Source organism: Lactuca virosa, chromosome 6 (genome assembly GCF_052849685.1).
Source record: "Lactuca virosa cultivar CGN04683 chromosome 6, Lactuca_virosa_CGN04683_v6, whole genome shotgun sequence".
In the NCBI taxonomy this organism is placed as follows: Eukaryota; Viridiplantae; Streptophyta; class Magnoliopsida; order Asterales; family Asteraceae; genus Lactuca; species Lactuca virosa.
The window spans coordinates 60217427-60235341 of record NC_136431.1 but is presented as its reverse complement, the minus strand read 5'-3'; the positions used below and the strand labels follow the sequence as shown (position 1 = coordinate 60235341).

Genomic DNA, 17915 nt, shown 5'->3' with positions numbered 1-17915 from the left:
ACTTATACACTAAATTTTTAAGTATGATTATTTATTTATACACTACATTTATAAGTATGGTTATTTACTTATACACAACATTTATAAGTATGGTTATTTACTTATACACAATATTTATAAGTACAGTTATTTACTTATATACTACATTTACAAGTATGGTTATTTACTTATACACTCGATTTTTGGATAATAAAAATCACAAGACAAGTCACACTTTTTATAAGTTTAGAAGTTATGGGAACTTTTATTTTATAAATGTTTTTGGATACATACTACACACATACATTCTTCTTTTACGCTGAAGGCGTACAAATACAAAACATTTTACAAGGATACAATTTTTACACAAGGAAAAATATCGATTTTTTTACAACTGAACTCTTATGAACTCACCAACTTTATGTTGACTTTTAAAACGGCATGTAATCTCAGGAAACAATTAAGCTCGGGTCAGTAAAGCTACTTTTGAAGACAAGACACCAAATATCATTACGAGAACTACTTTATTTGATAACATGTAAACCTTGTAATGTATTTTGATACTAAGTAACATTTGGGTCATGTAACTGATATAATCATATGATATGATGGTTTTTTATGTACTTGTGTTTCAATGTATACAATTATTGTGATACTGTGATCATCGTTCCACCCCCGGACGTTTCCGCCATCCAGTTTGGGGGTGTGACATATTGGTGAAGGTGTCATTTCATGGGCTTCTAAGAAACAAACATGCATCACAAATTCAACTATGAAATCTAAATTTGTAGCCCTTGCAGCTGCTGGAAAAGAAGCAAAATGGTTAAGGAATTTGATCTATGAAATTCCTTTGTGATCAAAGCCTATATCACCTATTTCTATACATTGTGATAGTGTTGCCAGCTTGGAAAAAGCATACAGTTAAGTGTATAATGGAAAGTCGCGACATTTGGGTGTTAGGCACAACATGGTACGTGAGCTCATTACTTATGGTATCATTTATGTTGAGTTTGTTTAATCTTAACAAAACTTAGTTGATCACTTGACGAAGGGGTTAGCTAGAGACTTGGTAAAGAAGTCTGTTATAGGGATGGGTTTAAGGTCCACTTGATATCTCTATGGGTTATATACCCAAATCCTTTTTAATACAATATTAGAAGTTGACTTCAATATGGAAAGCTTGCTTATGGAGATTGAAGCACATTTGTTTTACTACATCCCAAGGTATGTGCTTATAACCTATAAAGTTAAAGTAGGTTGATTAAGTTCTTAATAGTTTTTTTGAAGAAGCACATTAACAGGTGCATAATGTAGAAGGGCTACCTATGTGAGTGTGAAGTGATGTCGCTTCAAAAATCTTGGGCTAGGATTTTATGCACTAATCAATGGATTGGACACATGGTTGTAATAATGTCAAGTATGAAACATTAGATATTGTGTTTAATCTATGTGTATAGTATCTTCAGTTACTCAAATGAGTTAAAGGGTTCAATCCTTAGGACACCCTGATTCTCGAGTATTTGACATGTATATTATACTAATGTGAAAATTCAATCTTTAAGATATTTTAATTTATGCATAAGTTTGATTTTGTGTTTGCTTTTAGTTAATTAATGATTACACTAAAATAAGGGAGTAATGTTGGTAATTTTAGTGTTATCAACATATTTTGGTGTAATTATTATTAATAATGAGATAGGTCGAACTTCATTTACTAACTGAGCTAGGAGATTTGAGGTGCACACTGGGAGTGATAAATATGAATTCAAGAATACGGGGACCGCCCCTGGGTGCAAGGTTCCAAGGGGTTGTGCCCCTGGTGAGGTCTAGGGGGCGCTGCCCCTAGCGGGGTCCAAGGGGCAAAGCTTCTGGCGGTGGTTCCGCTGACTGGTCAGCGGACGGGTTTCCAAGGGGCAGCGCCAAAATCACTTGATGACATCGGGTATGACTCAAGTCGTGCATTTTCCCGCCAAAATCACTTGATGACATCATGATGATGCAAGCATTAGTTATGTCAATTAACTAACGAATGTTGGTGCCAAAAGGGATGCAACTTCCATTTAACTACTTTCCCTCTAGTATAAGAATGTTTTATGGGTTGGAACTTTTATACACGAAAATCATACATTGATTTGTTCTATATCTCAAGAACACAAAAACAACAATGTATTTTTTGTGTTTCTGATTTAGAAGTGGTCTGACTTCTAAATTGAAATTCTTTAGATTATCCCAAATCTGATTTCGTGATACCCCAGGCTATAGGGTCGAAATCACAGATTTTGAAAAGTGATTGCAATCACGAACCAAAAAATATCCAAATATATTAATATTCTTAAGACCCCAAAATCTAACATGGTGTGTCCAGGAACAATGGCAATAATGGTGGACCATATGGTAAAAAGTAATTAATAATCTTAATAAATGGTTTTTGGTTTAATGATATCAAATGTGTTGGAAACGTGTCTCTTGGCAAAATGGTTGGATTCAAGTCTCTTGGTTGACACAAGACATAGATTTAGGAGTAAGATTAAATGAATGTGAATGTTAGTCATTCTAAAAATAATAATAATCATAAAAACAATGATGAAAAATTCATGAAATATTATAATACCATTTTTTTTAATTTTTTTGAACCACTAGTTAATGATTAGAGGTTAGTATGACCAAGTTGATATAATTTGTTAATGTCCTTATTAAAACTCAAAACTATCAAAATGAAAAAATAAAACTTCTACATTGTAAAAATAAACGGTCAATTGCAAGAGTACAAAACTCTTTTTTTTTAAAAGCCTTTTTTAAAATTAGAACACACAAGTACAAAACTCTTATTTTTCTATTCTTGCAAGAATAACTATGGTGACATAATGCACCGCTTTACTTTTTGCCGATTGCTTCCGTCACCTTCAGATCCCAGCTTCTATATATCCCTTCCAAACTCTCTCTTCTCTTTCTGCAAATTCAAGCTGAGCTCTCACCTTCATTCACAGAAAGTAGGAAATCTCCGACCAAATATCTGAAGATGGGAATACTTAGGTTGATAACAGGCTGGCCAGGGCCCAGTGGCTTTGGATCAGCCACCACCGCCGAACAAGTCACCGCCGGAATTGATGCCGGCGATCTAACTGTCGTCATTACAGGTACATAGATACATACATACTTTTGTTTTTAATTTAGAGATATAAAAGAACATGTATATCGTTCTTCTTTTTGATTCTTCATTCTTTCACACACACACACACACTAAGTGTGAGGGAATGTATAGAGTTCATGGTGAAAACTGAGAGATTTGAGTTCTCTGAGGTTAAACGAATGTTAGTGGTTGTGTTTTTAGGATGAAAGTGTTAAAAGCATTTACTCAAAATAACTATATATAATTTTTTTTATTTAATTCGGAGAGAATAACTCGAAAAGTTAAGCCAATTGAAAAATCTGCTTAATGTATTCAGATTTCTGACACTAATATTTTATCCGTTTGTAGTTTTCCTTTTTCTCCAAACTGGCAAACTCCTCTCATATTTTTCCTTCACGAGTTTTAGAATGCGTACTAGTTTTGATCGATGGTTTTCAGAATGTAAAATTTTAGACTATTCTTATTTATATATTCAAATAAAAGAATATGAATCTTATAGACTTATACTCATGTTTTACAAACTTATTAGAAAAAATGTTTAAAAAAAAATTGAAAAATAACTCTTTGGAGTAGCAGTCCATTAAATTTGATTATAAAAAGGCAATTAGCACGTAGTAGTCTGGAATGCATCTGCCATGTTCCTTGCCGTATTTTGAAGAAGACGTGATATGTTGTAGACTTGTAGGAAATGAGGGCATTTATGGAAAAATAAAGATAAAATCATCATTAGATGTTGAAGACACTCATTTTCTAACATAAACATCTGGTTAACATTAAACAAAAAACAAACATTTATAACTGAAGTCATTAAGGTTGTGTTGTGTCTAATGCGTCACAGCCAGATGATAAGCTAACGTATTTTTATGTCATTTTATATCTTTCAACTAGTTTACCAAATGTTATTTTTTATTAGCTATCCGTTAGTTTTTTATATAACAACTAGTTTTTCAGCAAACAGTCAGTTCAACTACTACACGAACCATAACTTATGTTTTTTTTAGCTATTCCAAAGGAAAATCTCCAGAAAAGTCCTAAAATTTTACCCTAATTTACGAAAAAGTCTCAAACTAAAATTTGTTTACGAAAAAACATGAATTACCGGTAAAAATGACGATTTGACCCATTTTTTCCGGTTTACCGGTTTTATTACTTATCTGTTTCACTAAAGTCTCATTATTTTACCCTAATTTTCGAATAAGTCCCAAAATAAAATTTACTGATGATTTGACTATTTTCTCTATGTAACATACATTTTACCGGTTTCATTGCTGACCTGGACGCCTAGTCATTAAATGAGATGATGAGATAGATATGTTGAGTGATATAATGTTATGTTTAACATAAAACTTGATATCCTTATGTATTGTATATCTTTTTGGAACATAAAATGCATCCAATAAAGACTACAATAATTACATAAACTAACAACAACTGCGTTATTTTTTACGTTTATAAGAAATATCAAATTGTCTATTTAATCTTATGTAACCCAATATATTCATCTCATCTGACATCAACTCATTTTTTGCCCTTTTTTCTTGGAAACACACATTTTATTGGTTTCATTGCTAACGTAGACACATCGTCATAAATGAGCCGATGAGATGGGTATCAAATTTTATAGTAAATGTGGCATTATATAACTCATCGTATTCATCTTATCAGCTAATTTAATGGCTAGGTGTCTAAATCAGCAATGAAACCAATAAAATATATGTTACATGAAGAAAAGGGCCAAATAATCAGTAAATTTTATTTTGGGACTTATTCGCAAATTAGGGTAAATAATGGGACTTTAGTGAAACATGTAAGTAATAAAACCGATAAACCGGAAAAAATGGATCAAATCGTCATTTTTACCGGTAATTCATGTTTTTTCGTAAACAAATTTTAGTTTGGAACTTTTTCGTAAATTATGATAAAATTTTAAGACTTTTCTGCAGATTTCCCTATCTCAAATTAACTTTCATATATATATATATATATATATATATATATATATATATATATATATATATATATATATATATATAAACCAGTCAAACTGATTATTGTGGTTTTAAAATTTAAAGAGGGAAGGTAGGGGTCATCAAGAGAGTTTAAATGAAATATTAATTTGCATTTATTAGGGTGTCGTATTTATTGTACTATTTACTTTTATTTTTTGCTATATAGAGTATGTCTTTATGTTTCCCAAACTACATTGTGACCTTAGCGTAAGGCCTACATACCTCGTGATCGTGTTCCACTTGTACAGCTAAAATCTTGTGGTCCTATTCTATAATTCTTATATATGTATTTCGTGTTTATTAAAAGATTTGACGGCGAAATTATTTTGTGGATAGGAACAGAGTAATTATTCAACTTTACTTTGAGATTTATCTTGTATTTGATGAGCATTAATTATTCAACTTTCAACCTATGGAATTGATATTGTAAATTTCAACCTTAATTGAGTTGGTAAGACTTTGACTATAATTTAATATTATTTTTAATTAAAAAGATTCACATATATTTATATTTTGATCCTCTAAAAATGTAAATGGGTTTGGAAATTATCACACACACATATATATATATATATATATATATATATATATATATATATATATATAAAATTAAGAAAAGATATAATTAATGGTGGATTTACAGGAGGGGCAAGTGGAATAGGGTTAGAGACATCAAGAGTGCTGGCCTTAAGAGGAGCACATGTTATAATAGCAGCAAGAAACGTGGAGGCTGCAAATGAAGCAAAACAAAACATCCTTAAAAGCAACGAAAATGCTAAGATCGATGTTCTTCAACTTGATCTTTCCTCTCTTAAATCCGTCAAGGATTTTGCAGACAACTTCATAGCTCTTAACCTTCCGCTCAACATCTTGATGTTAGCTAATTTTCACTCTTTCTTTTTTACATTTATATATGCCTAATTAAGCCATATAATATGTTGTTTTCAGAGTTGTTCACTAAAAATGACTAATTACCACTTTTTCAATGTTTGTCACAAAATAACAATAACAGTCTATTTCGCTAAATTACGAAATCACTTTTCGTGGTATCATGTTTCACGAAATATTTTCTAAATACTTTATCTGCCAAAATGACATAAATTTTCGTGAAATTAATGATGAAACTTTGGGAAAAATAATGTTGTGAGCTTTGTATTTTTGTGATTAGCTCTGTATTTCATTATAATATGGCACTAATTAAGAAATATTTCCAAATTGTTAGAAACAATGCTGGAATTATGTTCTGCCCCTACCAACTCTCACAAGATGGAATCGAGATGCAATTTGCAACGAATCATCTTGGCCACTTCTATTTGACAAACTTACTCCTTGACAAAATGAAGAACACGGCTTCATCTACGGGCATCGAGGGTAGAATTGTAAATTTGTCATCTGTAGCTCATCTCCACACTTATGAAGAAGGGATCAGATTTGATTCAATTAATGACAAAAAAAGGTAATTTAAAAATAAAATAAAATAACATTTGATACAACAAAATAATGCTTAACAACCTCCTAACTAATATGTTGTCATTGTGTGAATCAGTTATTCAGATAAAAAGGCATATGGGCAATCGAAATTAGCAAATATTTTGCATGCAAATGAGCTCTCTCGACGCTTAGAGGTGGGTTTTGTTGTTTTCTTTAATATTTAATTTCTTGTTAATGAGATTTTGAATTTATTTGATTGGAAATTATGCAGGAAGAAGGGGTAAATATTACAGTAAACTCTGTACACCCGGGTCTAATAATGACAAATCTTATGAAATATTCTTTAAACCTCATGAGTAAGTGTGTGTTTGTATTTCTATGAACATATTAATATGTCTGAGGGGCTACTTGGTAGCCTCTTAATTTTTCAATTGAGAGATAGGTTCTTGATTTTTTAGATTCATAACATTTGATAGCCTTTTAATTTTTGTCTCTTAATTATTTTGTAGTCTCTTAATTTTTTAAAAGTTCAATCCTGCCAAACTACCTCTAAGTATAAATGTAAAAAATGCATAATTTGTTTTATGTATGCATTGTTGACAGGAATTATGAAGCTCCTCACTTACCTTCTATGGAAAAATGTCCCACAGGTACTTTTATTGCAAGTTTGCAACCTAGGAGCACATGAGTTGCATGATACACCTACTAGGCTACTACTCACAAGTCACGAACATAATAATGTAGCACAAAGTATGGGTGTGATATAAAATTAGTTTCATATAATTTCTTTATATTATATGTATATAACATAATTTATATAAACTCTATTCTATACATTATTTAATAAAAAAATTAAAGCTTTTATTTGTGAAAAAAAAATTAAAGCTTTTATTTGTGAAAATAAAAAAATAAACATAGTAAAAGTTTATAAAAAAAACTCAAATAATATGATAAAAAGTAAAACTACAAGTTATTTATGGAAAAATAAAACTGTAATTAAGTTCAATTGTGAAAATTCCAAAAGAGATTGTATTAAAAATTATTTAAGGACAGATTTAAGAAAAACATCTATATTTTCAAATTTTACGTAAAAGTCATTACAAAAACAATTTTGCAGTTGATAATTTGATTTTTTTTTTAATTTAAGCCAATAATTACCTACTAAAATCGGTTAGCAGGTTACAAATATTTTCAATAATTTCCTACAAAGGTATATCACATTATGATGTTTTGAACTATTTTGAAGGTAGATTAGTTTGGACTAGATTATTTTCAGCGGAACTATAATATATTCATTAGGATCCTGGTGACCAATTCTAGTAGGTAAATAATAGTTGCAATGAAAAATTATAAATTATCAAGAAAAAACTAATAACATTCTTTTTTAATTTGCCCATTATTTAAACGAAATCGGTCACACCCTCTTCCTAAAAAACAAATTAACACAACGAAAAGAGGCTATGACTCATATTATTTTATACCATTAGACAACATATCATATTTTTTTTCCATTCAATCTCAGATTCCCTTTCCTAACACCTCATTGGCATTTGGCTCATTCCATTTCTTAACTCCTCAATTCCAAAATGCAAAACCAAATGTTTAAATTTTTTACATATGTGAATATATAATTGATGATAAACAGGGGGCAGCAACAACATGCTATGTAGCAATGCACCCAGATTTGAAAGGAGTGAGTGGGAAGTATTTTCTTGATTGCAATGAATGGCCTGCAAGTGATTTTGCAAGAAATCCTACGATGGCCAAGAAGCTATGGGATTTCAGCAACCACCTACTCGATTCTGCTCTTCAACACTCCTAATTTCACCATCTTTTTTACTTTGCTCCCTAAGAAATAATAATGGTATTATGCATTATATTCAATGTTCATCGTGATATAATAAACGAATGATATCCGTGGATGTGGATTGTGGATTTACCTTTGTATTTGTAATACTTGAATGTCAAGAGGATTGGTTTGTTTTATATTAACTAGTTACATCTTTCATTTTATTGGATTAATTCCTAGTAATCTTCTATGGTCATGTTTGGTAAAAAAATAAACTAGTTTATTGTAATTTATTGTTCGATAAAACCAAAAGCAGCTTATTTTAGCTAACTTATAAGCTAGCTATTTGATAAACTCCTCGTATAGCTTTTTATAAGCTTATGAAGCTTTTTTTTTAAATATTCCAAATATGTTCTTAATTATATATGTTCTTTTTTTTAGTTATATATCTAAATATCTATTTATGTCATTTTACATTTGCAATCTAGCTTATAAGTTATTTTTTACCAAACATTATTAATTCATAAGTTTAGCGTTGTCAGCTGGTTTGCAAACAAACAAGGTTTAATGTCAAAAGTTTAATTTTCTTTTCTTAGGAATCAAGAGTACATCTTTCATTTTCATTTTATGAGATTTATTGAAATCATTAAGATGTCAAAAGTTCAATTTTCTTTTCTTTGGAATTAAGAGTACATCTTTCATCTTCATTTTATGAGATTTATTGAAATCATCAAGATGAAAAAAGTTTAATTTTCTTTTCTTAGGAATCAAAAGTACATCTATCATTTTCATTTTATGAGATTTATTGAAATCATTAAGATGTCAAAAGTTCAATTTTCTTTTCTTTGGAATTAAGAGTACATCTTTCATCTTCATTTTATGAGATTTATTGAAATCATCAAAGATGAAAAAAGTTTAATTTTCTTTTCTTAGGAATCAAAAGTACATCTATCATTTTCATTTTATGAGATTTATTGAAATCATCAAAAGATGTCAAAAGTTTAATTTTCTTTTCTTAGGAATCAAGAGTACATCTTTCATTTTCATTTTATGAGATCTATTGAAATCATCAAAGATGAAAAAAGTTTAATTTTCTTTTCTTAGGAATCAAAAGTACATCTATCATTTTCATTTTATGAGATTTATTGAAATCATCAAAAGATGTCAAAAGTTTAATTTTCTTTTCTTAGGAATCAAGAGTACATCTTTCATTTTCATTTTATGAGATCTATTGAAATCATCAAAGATGAAAAAAGTTTAATTTTCTTTTCTTAGGAATCAAAAGTACATCTATCATTTTCATTTTATGAGATTTATTGAAATCATCAAAAGATGTCAAAAGTTTAATTTTCTTTTCTTAGGAATCAAGAGTACATCTTTCATTTTCATTTTATGAGATCTATTGAAATCATCAATATGTCAAAAGTTTAATTTTCTTTTCTTAGGAATCAAGAGTACATCTTTCATTTTCATTTTGTGAGATTTATTGAAATCATCTAGATGTCAAAAGTTTAATTTTCTGTTCTTAGTAACCAAAAATACATCATTCATTTTCATTTAATGAGATTTACTGAAAACATCAAGATGTCAAAAGTTTAATTTTCTTTCTTAGGAATCAAGAGTACATCTTTCATTTTCATTTTATGAGATTTATTGAAATCATCAAGATGTCAAAAGTTTAATTTTCCTTTCTTAGGAATCAAGAATACAATTGATTTACAATGATCACCATATAAACAAGGTTTAATCAAATGAATTTATTGTAAACGAACGTAATTTACAACAATTTAATTAAATCTTTATACCATATCGACAAAAGACACCATATGCATGATCAATTGTATTATGATATTAATGAATGCAATCTCTCGTTCTCTCTCATTCTCTCATTGAGCATCACCTTCGTCCACCTCCCACAAACCAAGAGCTCTAACCAAACATGCGGAAGCTGCCACAATCACCGCCGCGAAGATGGGCGGCACCACCAAGTCGATCTTGGATTTCTTAAACATCTCAGCCGGAAGACAAAAGATTTCAGATGGAACATCAAAAGGAACCCTCACAAAACCTTCCTTTTGATCTTGGCATACTTTAGAGAAAGAAGAAGAAGGTGTTATGGCCCATACAAATGCAAGCTCTGGTGCAAAGGAGGTCACCGCCACAGTGGCGGTCAGAATGGTGGTCCAGGTGGTGGCGTACACCAGCAATGGCCACCGCTGAGTCAACTTTTCCAAAATTGAATTTATACAAGAGGGAATTATCATGTTTAATTATGAGATCAAGACAGTTTATGTGATAGAATTAATATGTGTACATAACATATATATAAATAAATGATATTGCCGATGAACCAATCCAACAACTTATGAAATATGTATTGAAGTTGGTGAGAGAGGAGGAAGTTGACTAACTACTCTTACAAACTGCTTAATTGGTTAAATATTTGTTGGGATGTGGAAAAACACACTAATCATCGTTGACTTTGACTTTTAAAAATCTATTTCAAGTATTGAATATCTTTTTTTCGTTACAAAGGACTCCAATATTGTTTTGTGTTTTAGTCAAATTTTAAATATTACCATGACACGTTAAAATGCATATAATGTATAGTAGGGGTGGTATTATTTGGTTAACGAAACCGAAAACCAGACCAAACCACATTTTAAATTCGGTTTTCGGTTCGGTTAAACTAAACCGAATTATGAATTTTGTTTATGGTTTGAATGATGGTCTAGTGGGGTTCGAACCAAATCAAACCGAATTACCGAATTTAATTAATTAAATATTATATTTCTTTATACTTTATAAATTAAATAGAAAAAATGAAAATTTATGGACAAATCAACTTCTCAATTCCAAAATCTAAAAGTTACATTTTTATTTTTTAACCCATTTTTCCTCTTATGTTTTGTTTGGAACTTCATATTCATACTAATATACTGTATGTTTAAAACTTTAAATATTTATTTGAAACTTTGGATTTTACAATTTGGTTTCCTTAGTTTTCAAACTGAATTGTATTTCGGTTTCGGTTTGGTGTGGTTTGCTTTGAATTTGGTTTGGTGTTCGGTTTGGACCTAAAAAAGTTTCATTCATACAAACCTAAGAAACCATAAACCGAATCAAATCCAAATCATTTTATTTTAAGCAAAGTAATATGGAGATTATAACATTTTCTAATGTATAATCTTTTATAAAATATTATTGCATAATTGGTCCCTGTGGTTTTCAAAAAGCCCCGGACAACTTTGCAAAATACTACAGTTAGGGGTGTCAATTTATGACACGACACGACAAAAATACACGACATGAAACGAAATCGGGACGAAATCAAAATTTGAATTCGTGTTCGTGTTGTGTTCATGTCAAGTTTAAAAAACACGATGTCGTGTTCGTGTTTACAAATCCACACGAAATTGACACGATTGAGTATGTGTTTGTCGTGTTTTTCGTGTTTGTCGTTTTTATCGTGTTATATGTGATTAAATATGAATTAAAGAAACTAATAGTTATGTAGTATTATCTTTTTCGTGTTGTGTCGTGTTGTCGTTTTTTAATTGTTTCGTTTTCGTGTTAGTGAAAAAAAAAACACGACATCGTGTCGTGTCGTGTTCGTGTTACACAAAATCTTGTCGTGTCGTGTCGTGTCAGACAAAAACACGACACGACTGCCCGATTTGACAGCCCTAACTACAGTCATGTGGTTTCCAATGCGCTTAGGCCATTTTGATAGCTTGGTTTTGGTTTTGGACGTTTAGACAAGCTCACATGCCCCTCAAACGAAGGTAATTTGATCTTTCTCTTATCACTTCCATCTATTTTAACCTTTATATATTTGTTATTTCCTTCTTCCTTATTTATGTTCATCAGCCAAAGGTTTTCTCACAAAATCCGTTCGTGAAAATGCTCATCTGTTTTTTTGGAAGCCCATAGATTGTTCAAACATCATGAACAAGTCTAAACACAAGTAGGAGGCTCTCGTCATGTTCAAAATATGGATCCAAATACAGGTATATTAGATGGGTTAACTCACCAATGTGTCCTATGTTTTGGTTAATGTTAATGTATCTTTATTGTCAAATGTTGATGTGGGGGAAAAATCATCTTTTTAGTGCCATGTTAATATTAATAGTGTAGTTTCTTTTTGTTGAAATTCTTCCCTATAATGTAATGGTGTAAGGCACTGTTTTGTAATGGTGAATCTTGCATAACAATGAAGTTCATGTAATGGTGATGATGTCTAATGGTATTATAAACTTGTTTTTGATTATTTTGTTCAATGTTTTAACCATTACAATCACACACACTGTTTCATAATTCATATCATAGAAAAAAAAACACATTATATGAATATGAACTCGGATTCAATATGGTGAAAACTCAAAAACTTGAAAACAAATCATATCATAGCACCCCAAAAGTAACCAAAATTTTGAATATCCACGTAGCACAATAAAAACACATAACAAATTCAGATTAAACCGATTGAAAATCTTTCCAAAAAAAGAAAACTAGATTAATGTTTTTGTTTTCAGCTACTTGTTCACTCAGGAATCATACCCTCATTGTCAGCATCACCTTCTGTTTCAATAGTGGGTTTTGATGGTTGACTTGCACCAGGTGCTTGCCTCTTCTTTATTCCACTCACAATATCATCGATTCTCAAAAGCATACATGCTGCTTCAATGGATGTCTTAAACGTTTGTGCCTTCACATTATAAGCATCCCAAATCTAAAATATTCAAAAAATTAGTACCAATAAAAATATAATCGTAATAATAAAAAACATAAAATATAGTGATTGATGTGATGTGATGTGATGTGATGTGCACCTTTAGTTCTTTCATGTCAGCAATTTGACCCGAATTCCCATCGATCCCAGTCCATGCATTCTCACCATTTGCATGCTGTTGAGAAAAATAAATTTAATAAAAAAGAAAAATAAAATGAAGTCAATAATAAAAAAGTATCTTTACTTTTCCTTGAAGAGCAGTCATGGTTCTAATGACATTGACACCACAGTTTTGTGCCAATGTTCTTGGAATTGCCTCAAATGCTACAGCTGCAGCTTCATATGGCCACTGTTTCAACATTAAAAAAAAAAAAAAAAATTTATCATTTTCAAGTTTAAAAGAAATGACTCAAAAGTTATTTTGACAAATTTAGTCCTTTTTTGAAAATGACCATTTTACCCTTGGGAGCAAAAGTAGATAATAAAAACATTAAACTACAGGGACAAGATTTGTAACTTTCTCTTATCCTTTGAGGTTTATAACATTGCAAAATGGTCACTTTGAAAAGAAGCATAACAGTTAACATAAAGGATAAGAGAAAATTACAAATTTGGTTCATGTGGTATACTTTTTTTTCAGTTTTCGTCCATGGGCAAATTGGTCATTTACAAATTGCTAACTTAAACAACGCAGAGACCAAAACAGATAGGATACTTCAAAAATAGTACCAAACTTACAAAAGAGTTTTTTTTGGGACAAAAAATGTAATTTATTTATTAATAAAAAAAAATTACCTTTTCAATGCCTTCAATAGATGAACTCTTCTGTTTTAGAGTAGCAGAAACAGTCAACTCGGTGGCCCCACCACCAGGAACAAGTTTTGGATGCTTCAAGATGTTTCTAGCCACCGACATAGCATCCTATTTAAAAAAAATCAAAATTTGGTCAAATTTAACTGTAATAAAATTTAAAGTAATTCACAGAAATGGTCCTTGTGGTTTGGTGCAATTCGCAGGTTCAGTCCAATTTAAGTTTTTCTTACACAGACAGTCCTCATGATTGCAATTTCTTGCAGTTTTGGTCCCTCCAAATACATTGTATTTACTGATTTGGTCCAAAAGCAAAATGGCCATATAGAATACAAATACAGTAAATTACATTTTTGGTCCTCAACTATAGTTAACTTTTGCAACTGTGTCCTTATTTGAGGTTCTGTAACATTTTTGGCAATTTTGGTCCGAGTATACATGATTTTTGCACTTTTGGAACCACAAATATAGTCATGTTATATACAACAGGGACCAAAAACATCACAAAAACCTTAAATAAGGACCAAAGTTTCAAATACCTGCTATACTCAGTGACCAAAGACATAACTTAAAAAACTTTTTTAGGTTGCAAGAAAAGAAAACGAAACCTCAAGAACCATCCGTGCAAGAAAATCCAAACTCAAACTAAACCTGTGAATTACACAAAACCACAGGGACCATTTCTGTAACATACTCCAAAACTTGAGAAAAAGTTTAAACAAAGTACCTGTAAGTTGCGTTCAACTTCATTCAAAAGATCCTTGCTGGCACCTCTGAGAAGAACAGTGCAAGCTTTTGGATCTTTACAATCAACAATATAAGCAAAAAACTCATCCCCAATTTTTTTAACTTCAAAAAGTCCAGCTCCAGTTCCAACATCTGATTCTTGAAGTTCATCTGGTCTATTTACAATAATAGCCCCACAAGCTTTAGCAATCCGATTATTATCTGTCTTTCTTAATCTCCTAATAGCACTCACTCCAGCTTTGCTTAGATAATGACAAGCTAAATCACTAAGTCCTTTTTCTGTAATGACCAAATCAGGCTTGAATTTTAAAATTTGAACACAAAGATTTTGGATGTATTCTTCTTCCATTTTTAGAAGAACTGCCCAGTCTTCTTCTCTAACTAATTCTGCATTTGTTTGGTTTTCACCCTTTTTGTATTCCAAAGGGCAATCTAGTAAAATGATGCGAGGGTTTACGATTTTTCTTTTCATTTTTCCAGGGACAACAACGTCTTTGTTGAACATGACACCTTTCAAGACTTTGGAATCTTCTAATTGTCCACCAGGGATTTTTTCCACTTTTATGTATTTTTTGATGTCCACTTCTTTTATTCCTTGACCTAGGTCAACTCCCACTGTTGTTGTTGCATCTAGTGCTAGATCCTATAAGATTAAAAAAGATTAAAGAAATTATATGTAAAATTGTAAATTTATAAATATGATGCTTACTGCAATTAAATCCCCAAATTGACTTGTAAACTTGGTGCCAATGCAACTCTTCACTAAACCTAGCATCATGGAACCTGTGACAAAAGTATTTGATTTGAAAATTGAAATGATGATAATATATATATATATATATATATATATATATATATATATATATATATATATATATGTAAATGAGATATAACAAGAAAGAATAATATAATTAAGATTTAAGCTTACGATCATTGACATCAATAGACATGGAGATTTTGTCCAACACAGCAAGAGCATCTTCAAGAGCCTTGTTGTAAGCTGCAAAAGTATTGTTTGTTACATATTTACATGTGTTATGTAATTTAGGAAAAGATTTAACAAAATGGTTAAAATATTAAGAAAAGATTTTACCTCTGCAGATAACTGTAGGGTGGTATTTTTTGTCAATGAAAGCTTCAGCCACATGAAGCATCTCACCAGCTAAAGATTAAAATTTAAGAATTAGTAACATGTAAAGATAGTATATAAACTGATTAAGCAGAATAAAAAAAAACAAAAAAAAAAAAGTTTTAGATGTGAAAAGAATATACCAAGAACAATGACTGAGGTAGTTCCATCACCAACTTCCTCATCTTGTGTGCGACTTAGTTCAATCATGGACTGAAAAAAATTTAAACAAAAAAGTATAATTTAAAAAAAAAAAATAAAGATAACAAGATTTAAGAGCATAAATATGTAAAAGCCAATGGAAACTTATATGAATATATAATGTAAAAACCTTTGCAGCTGGGTGAGCAATATCCAGTTCCCTCAAAATGGCATTCCCATCATTAGTGACAACAATTCCTATAAAAACAAAGATTCAAATAACCATTATAACTTTATAATCACTAAAAATCACACACATGCACATATGTTCAAAATGTAAGCACCCCCAGTAGCATCTAGAAGCATCTTCAACATGGACCTTGGCCCCAATGTGGTGCGAATAATATCAGCAACTGCCTGCATAGGGATCAAAAATTACTGTTAAAAGATATATCACTTACAAAAAAATAACCGAGAATCTTGATAATGAACTCAAAATGTTAAAAAATATCCTCATTTCACATTCCCATTATTATGTTAGAGAATACTTATAGCAGTTTCAATATTATGGCAATTGAATGTTGGATTAGCATTATACTAAGCTCATGTAGCCTTCAGACAGAAGCAACTAGGCTTAAATAAAACCTAATAACAATTCAATACAAGTGAATTTGTCACCTTAGAAGCTTGTATATTTGCATGATGAACCTTACTTCCAGATTCACGGGTGAGCGAATCCTCTGCACAGTTTAAATTGTATACACATGGTCAGCATAAGTAGATGTTATTCTGAAACTATGAAGAAAATTACTGGTATTGATTCAAGATGGTGACATTTCAAATCAATAGTGAGAGATTTTAGATTTATTGTCAAGTCTATGTCTATCCATGTCATATTTTACATGTAAGTGATAGAAATCGATGGTGGAAGATTGTTAAATTTAACAAAAAAACGTATCAATCATGCATTTGAACAGTAGTAAATGCTTAATTTAAGAATGTCAAAACATAGGTCTTTCTGGAAGCGAAGTCCCTAATACAATTAAACATATAGTAACCGACTTCAATCCAAAACCTATTGCAACAACCTAAACCATATGATTCAAATTTCTTAGCAAAATGCATATAGTATTTACTCTTATATGAATAGCATCCAATCAAACTTTAAACAGCCACAAAAACCATCTTTTTCGTTCTTGCCGCGCCCAGGCTAAGCAAGTCTTAAGCATCAAACACGTAAGTTCGCTTTTGCGTTTTTCAGATTCTAAATCTCGTGAATTTATGGTCTCACAAGTGTGACAGTACTTCAAAAATAGATCAATATAAACCATAGCTAGTAAGAAAAGTACAAATTCTACCACCATTGTCAGAAAAAAAAAAAAAAAAAAAACGGGAGCAAATCATGAGATCACAACACATGATCTTCGATAGATGTGTGTGTGTGAGAGAGAGTGCGCGAAAGAAAAACTTACTGAGAACAAGAACCGGTGATTGCATAGCTTGAGGTTAAAGTGTGAGACTCGAGGGATCAGTAGCTGAAGCTGGTAGATTTTTGTCTAGGGTTTCAGTGTTGGCCTTCTTTTGAAAATGAGAAAGAAAATACGAGAAGAAGCGGTATCAGCACTTGCAGTTGCGTTCTTTTTGGTAAGCAAACACTCGAATTCAACTACGGGCTACAGCCTGCTACAAGTCACAAGTGTGCAACCATGGGCTTATTTGGATGGGCCACTAGTCTAACCCATTAAGAATGTAAATCTCCATATAAAAATCTTTGTAATTAAAAAATAGAGTTTTGGCTTAAATAACTACAAGTCATAAAAGTGTATAATTTAGCAACTTAAAAGTTATGAAAATGTAAGTTATGGTGAGACTCAATTTAATCACTAAATTCTTCAATTTTGGTCCATTTAATTTACTTTTTTATAAAAATAAAAAATAAAAAGGTGAAAAAAAAAATTAACTTCCTACAACATGTTTGTAGCTCCTTATGTGGCATGCCATATAGGAAATTATGTCCC

The 17915-nt window shown here is 30.9% G+C and overlaps 3 protein-coding genes across 3 annotated transcripts; 1 reads left to right on the top strand and 2 right to left on the bottom strand.

Moving 5' to 3' along the window:
* The first annotated feature begins 2827 nt into the window (after positions 1-2827).
* Positions 2828-8562, top strand: LOC145119945 (short-chain dehydrogenase TIC 32 B, chloroplastic-like). Its single transcript, XM_079055716.1, has 7 exons — positions 2828-3116; positions 5762-5993; positions 6341-6574; positions 6665-6743; positions 6821-6905; positions 7153-7199; positions 8195-8562. The coding sequence occupies exons 1-7, from the start codon at positions 2999-3001 to the stop codon at positions 8369-8371; spliced, it is 972 nt and encodes a 323-aa protein (XP_078911842.1). The 5' UTR covers positions 2828-2998; the 3' UTR covers positions 8372-8562.
* A 1506-nt stretch (positions 8563-10068) lies between these two features.
* Positions 10069-10620, bottom strand: LOC145121174 (forkhead box protein G1). Its single transcript, XM_079056958.1, has one exon. The coding sequence runs from the start codon at positions 10600-10602 to the stop codon at positions 10225-10227; it is 378 nt and encodes a 125-aa protein (XP_078913084.1). The 5' UTR covers positions 10603-10620; the 3' UTR covers positions 10069-10224.
* Positions 10621-12726: 2106 nt separating this feature from the next.
* On the bottom strand, positions 12727-17529 carry LOC145120343 (T-complex protein 1 subunit gamma). Its single transcript, XM_079056171.1, has 13 exons — positions 17370-17529; positions 16576-16637; positions 16242-16314; positions 16088-16155; positions 15900-15969; positions 15721-15789; positions 15556-15627; positions 15337-15410; positions 14608-15270; positions 13866-13991; positions 13315-13419; positions 13171-13245; positions 12727-13070 (listed from the first exon to the last, which is right to left on the bottom strand). Exons 1-13 carry the CDS (start codon positions 17392-17394, stop codon positions 12882-12884), a joined length of 1671 nt encoding a protein of 556 aa, XP_078912297.1. The 5' UTR covers positions 17395-17529; the 3' UTR covers positions 12727-12881.
* Positions 17530-17915: the final 386 nt, after the last annotated feature.

Coding starts and splice junctions, on each gene's coding strand:
- LOC145119945 (XM_079055716.1), top strand. CDS start 2,999: ATGGGAATACTTAGGTTGATAACAGGCTGGCCAGGGCCCAGTGGCTTT. Junction 5,994..6,340: donor CTTCCGCTCAACATCTTGAT/GTTAGCTAATTT, acceptor CCAAATTGTTAG/AAACAATGCTGGAATTATGT. Junction 6,575..6,664: donor TCAATTAATGACAAAAAAAG/GTAATTTAAAAA, acceptor TGTGTGAATCAG/TTATTCAGATAAAAAGGCAT.
- LOC145120343 (XM_079056171.1), bottom strand. CDS start 17,394: ATGCAATCACCGGTTCTTGTTCTCA. Junction 16,156..16,241: donor GCTTCTAGATGCTACTGGGG/GTGCTTACATTT, acceptor TTGTTTTTATAG/GAATTGTTGTCACTAATGAT. Junction 15,628..15,720: donor CCCTACAGTTATCTGCAGAG/GTAAAATCTTTT, acceptor ATACTTTTGCAG/CTTACAACAAGGCTCTTGAA.
- LOC145121174 (XM_079056958.1), bottom strand. CDS start 10,602: ATGATAATTCCCTCTTGTATAAATTCAATTTTGGAAAAGTTGACTCAG.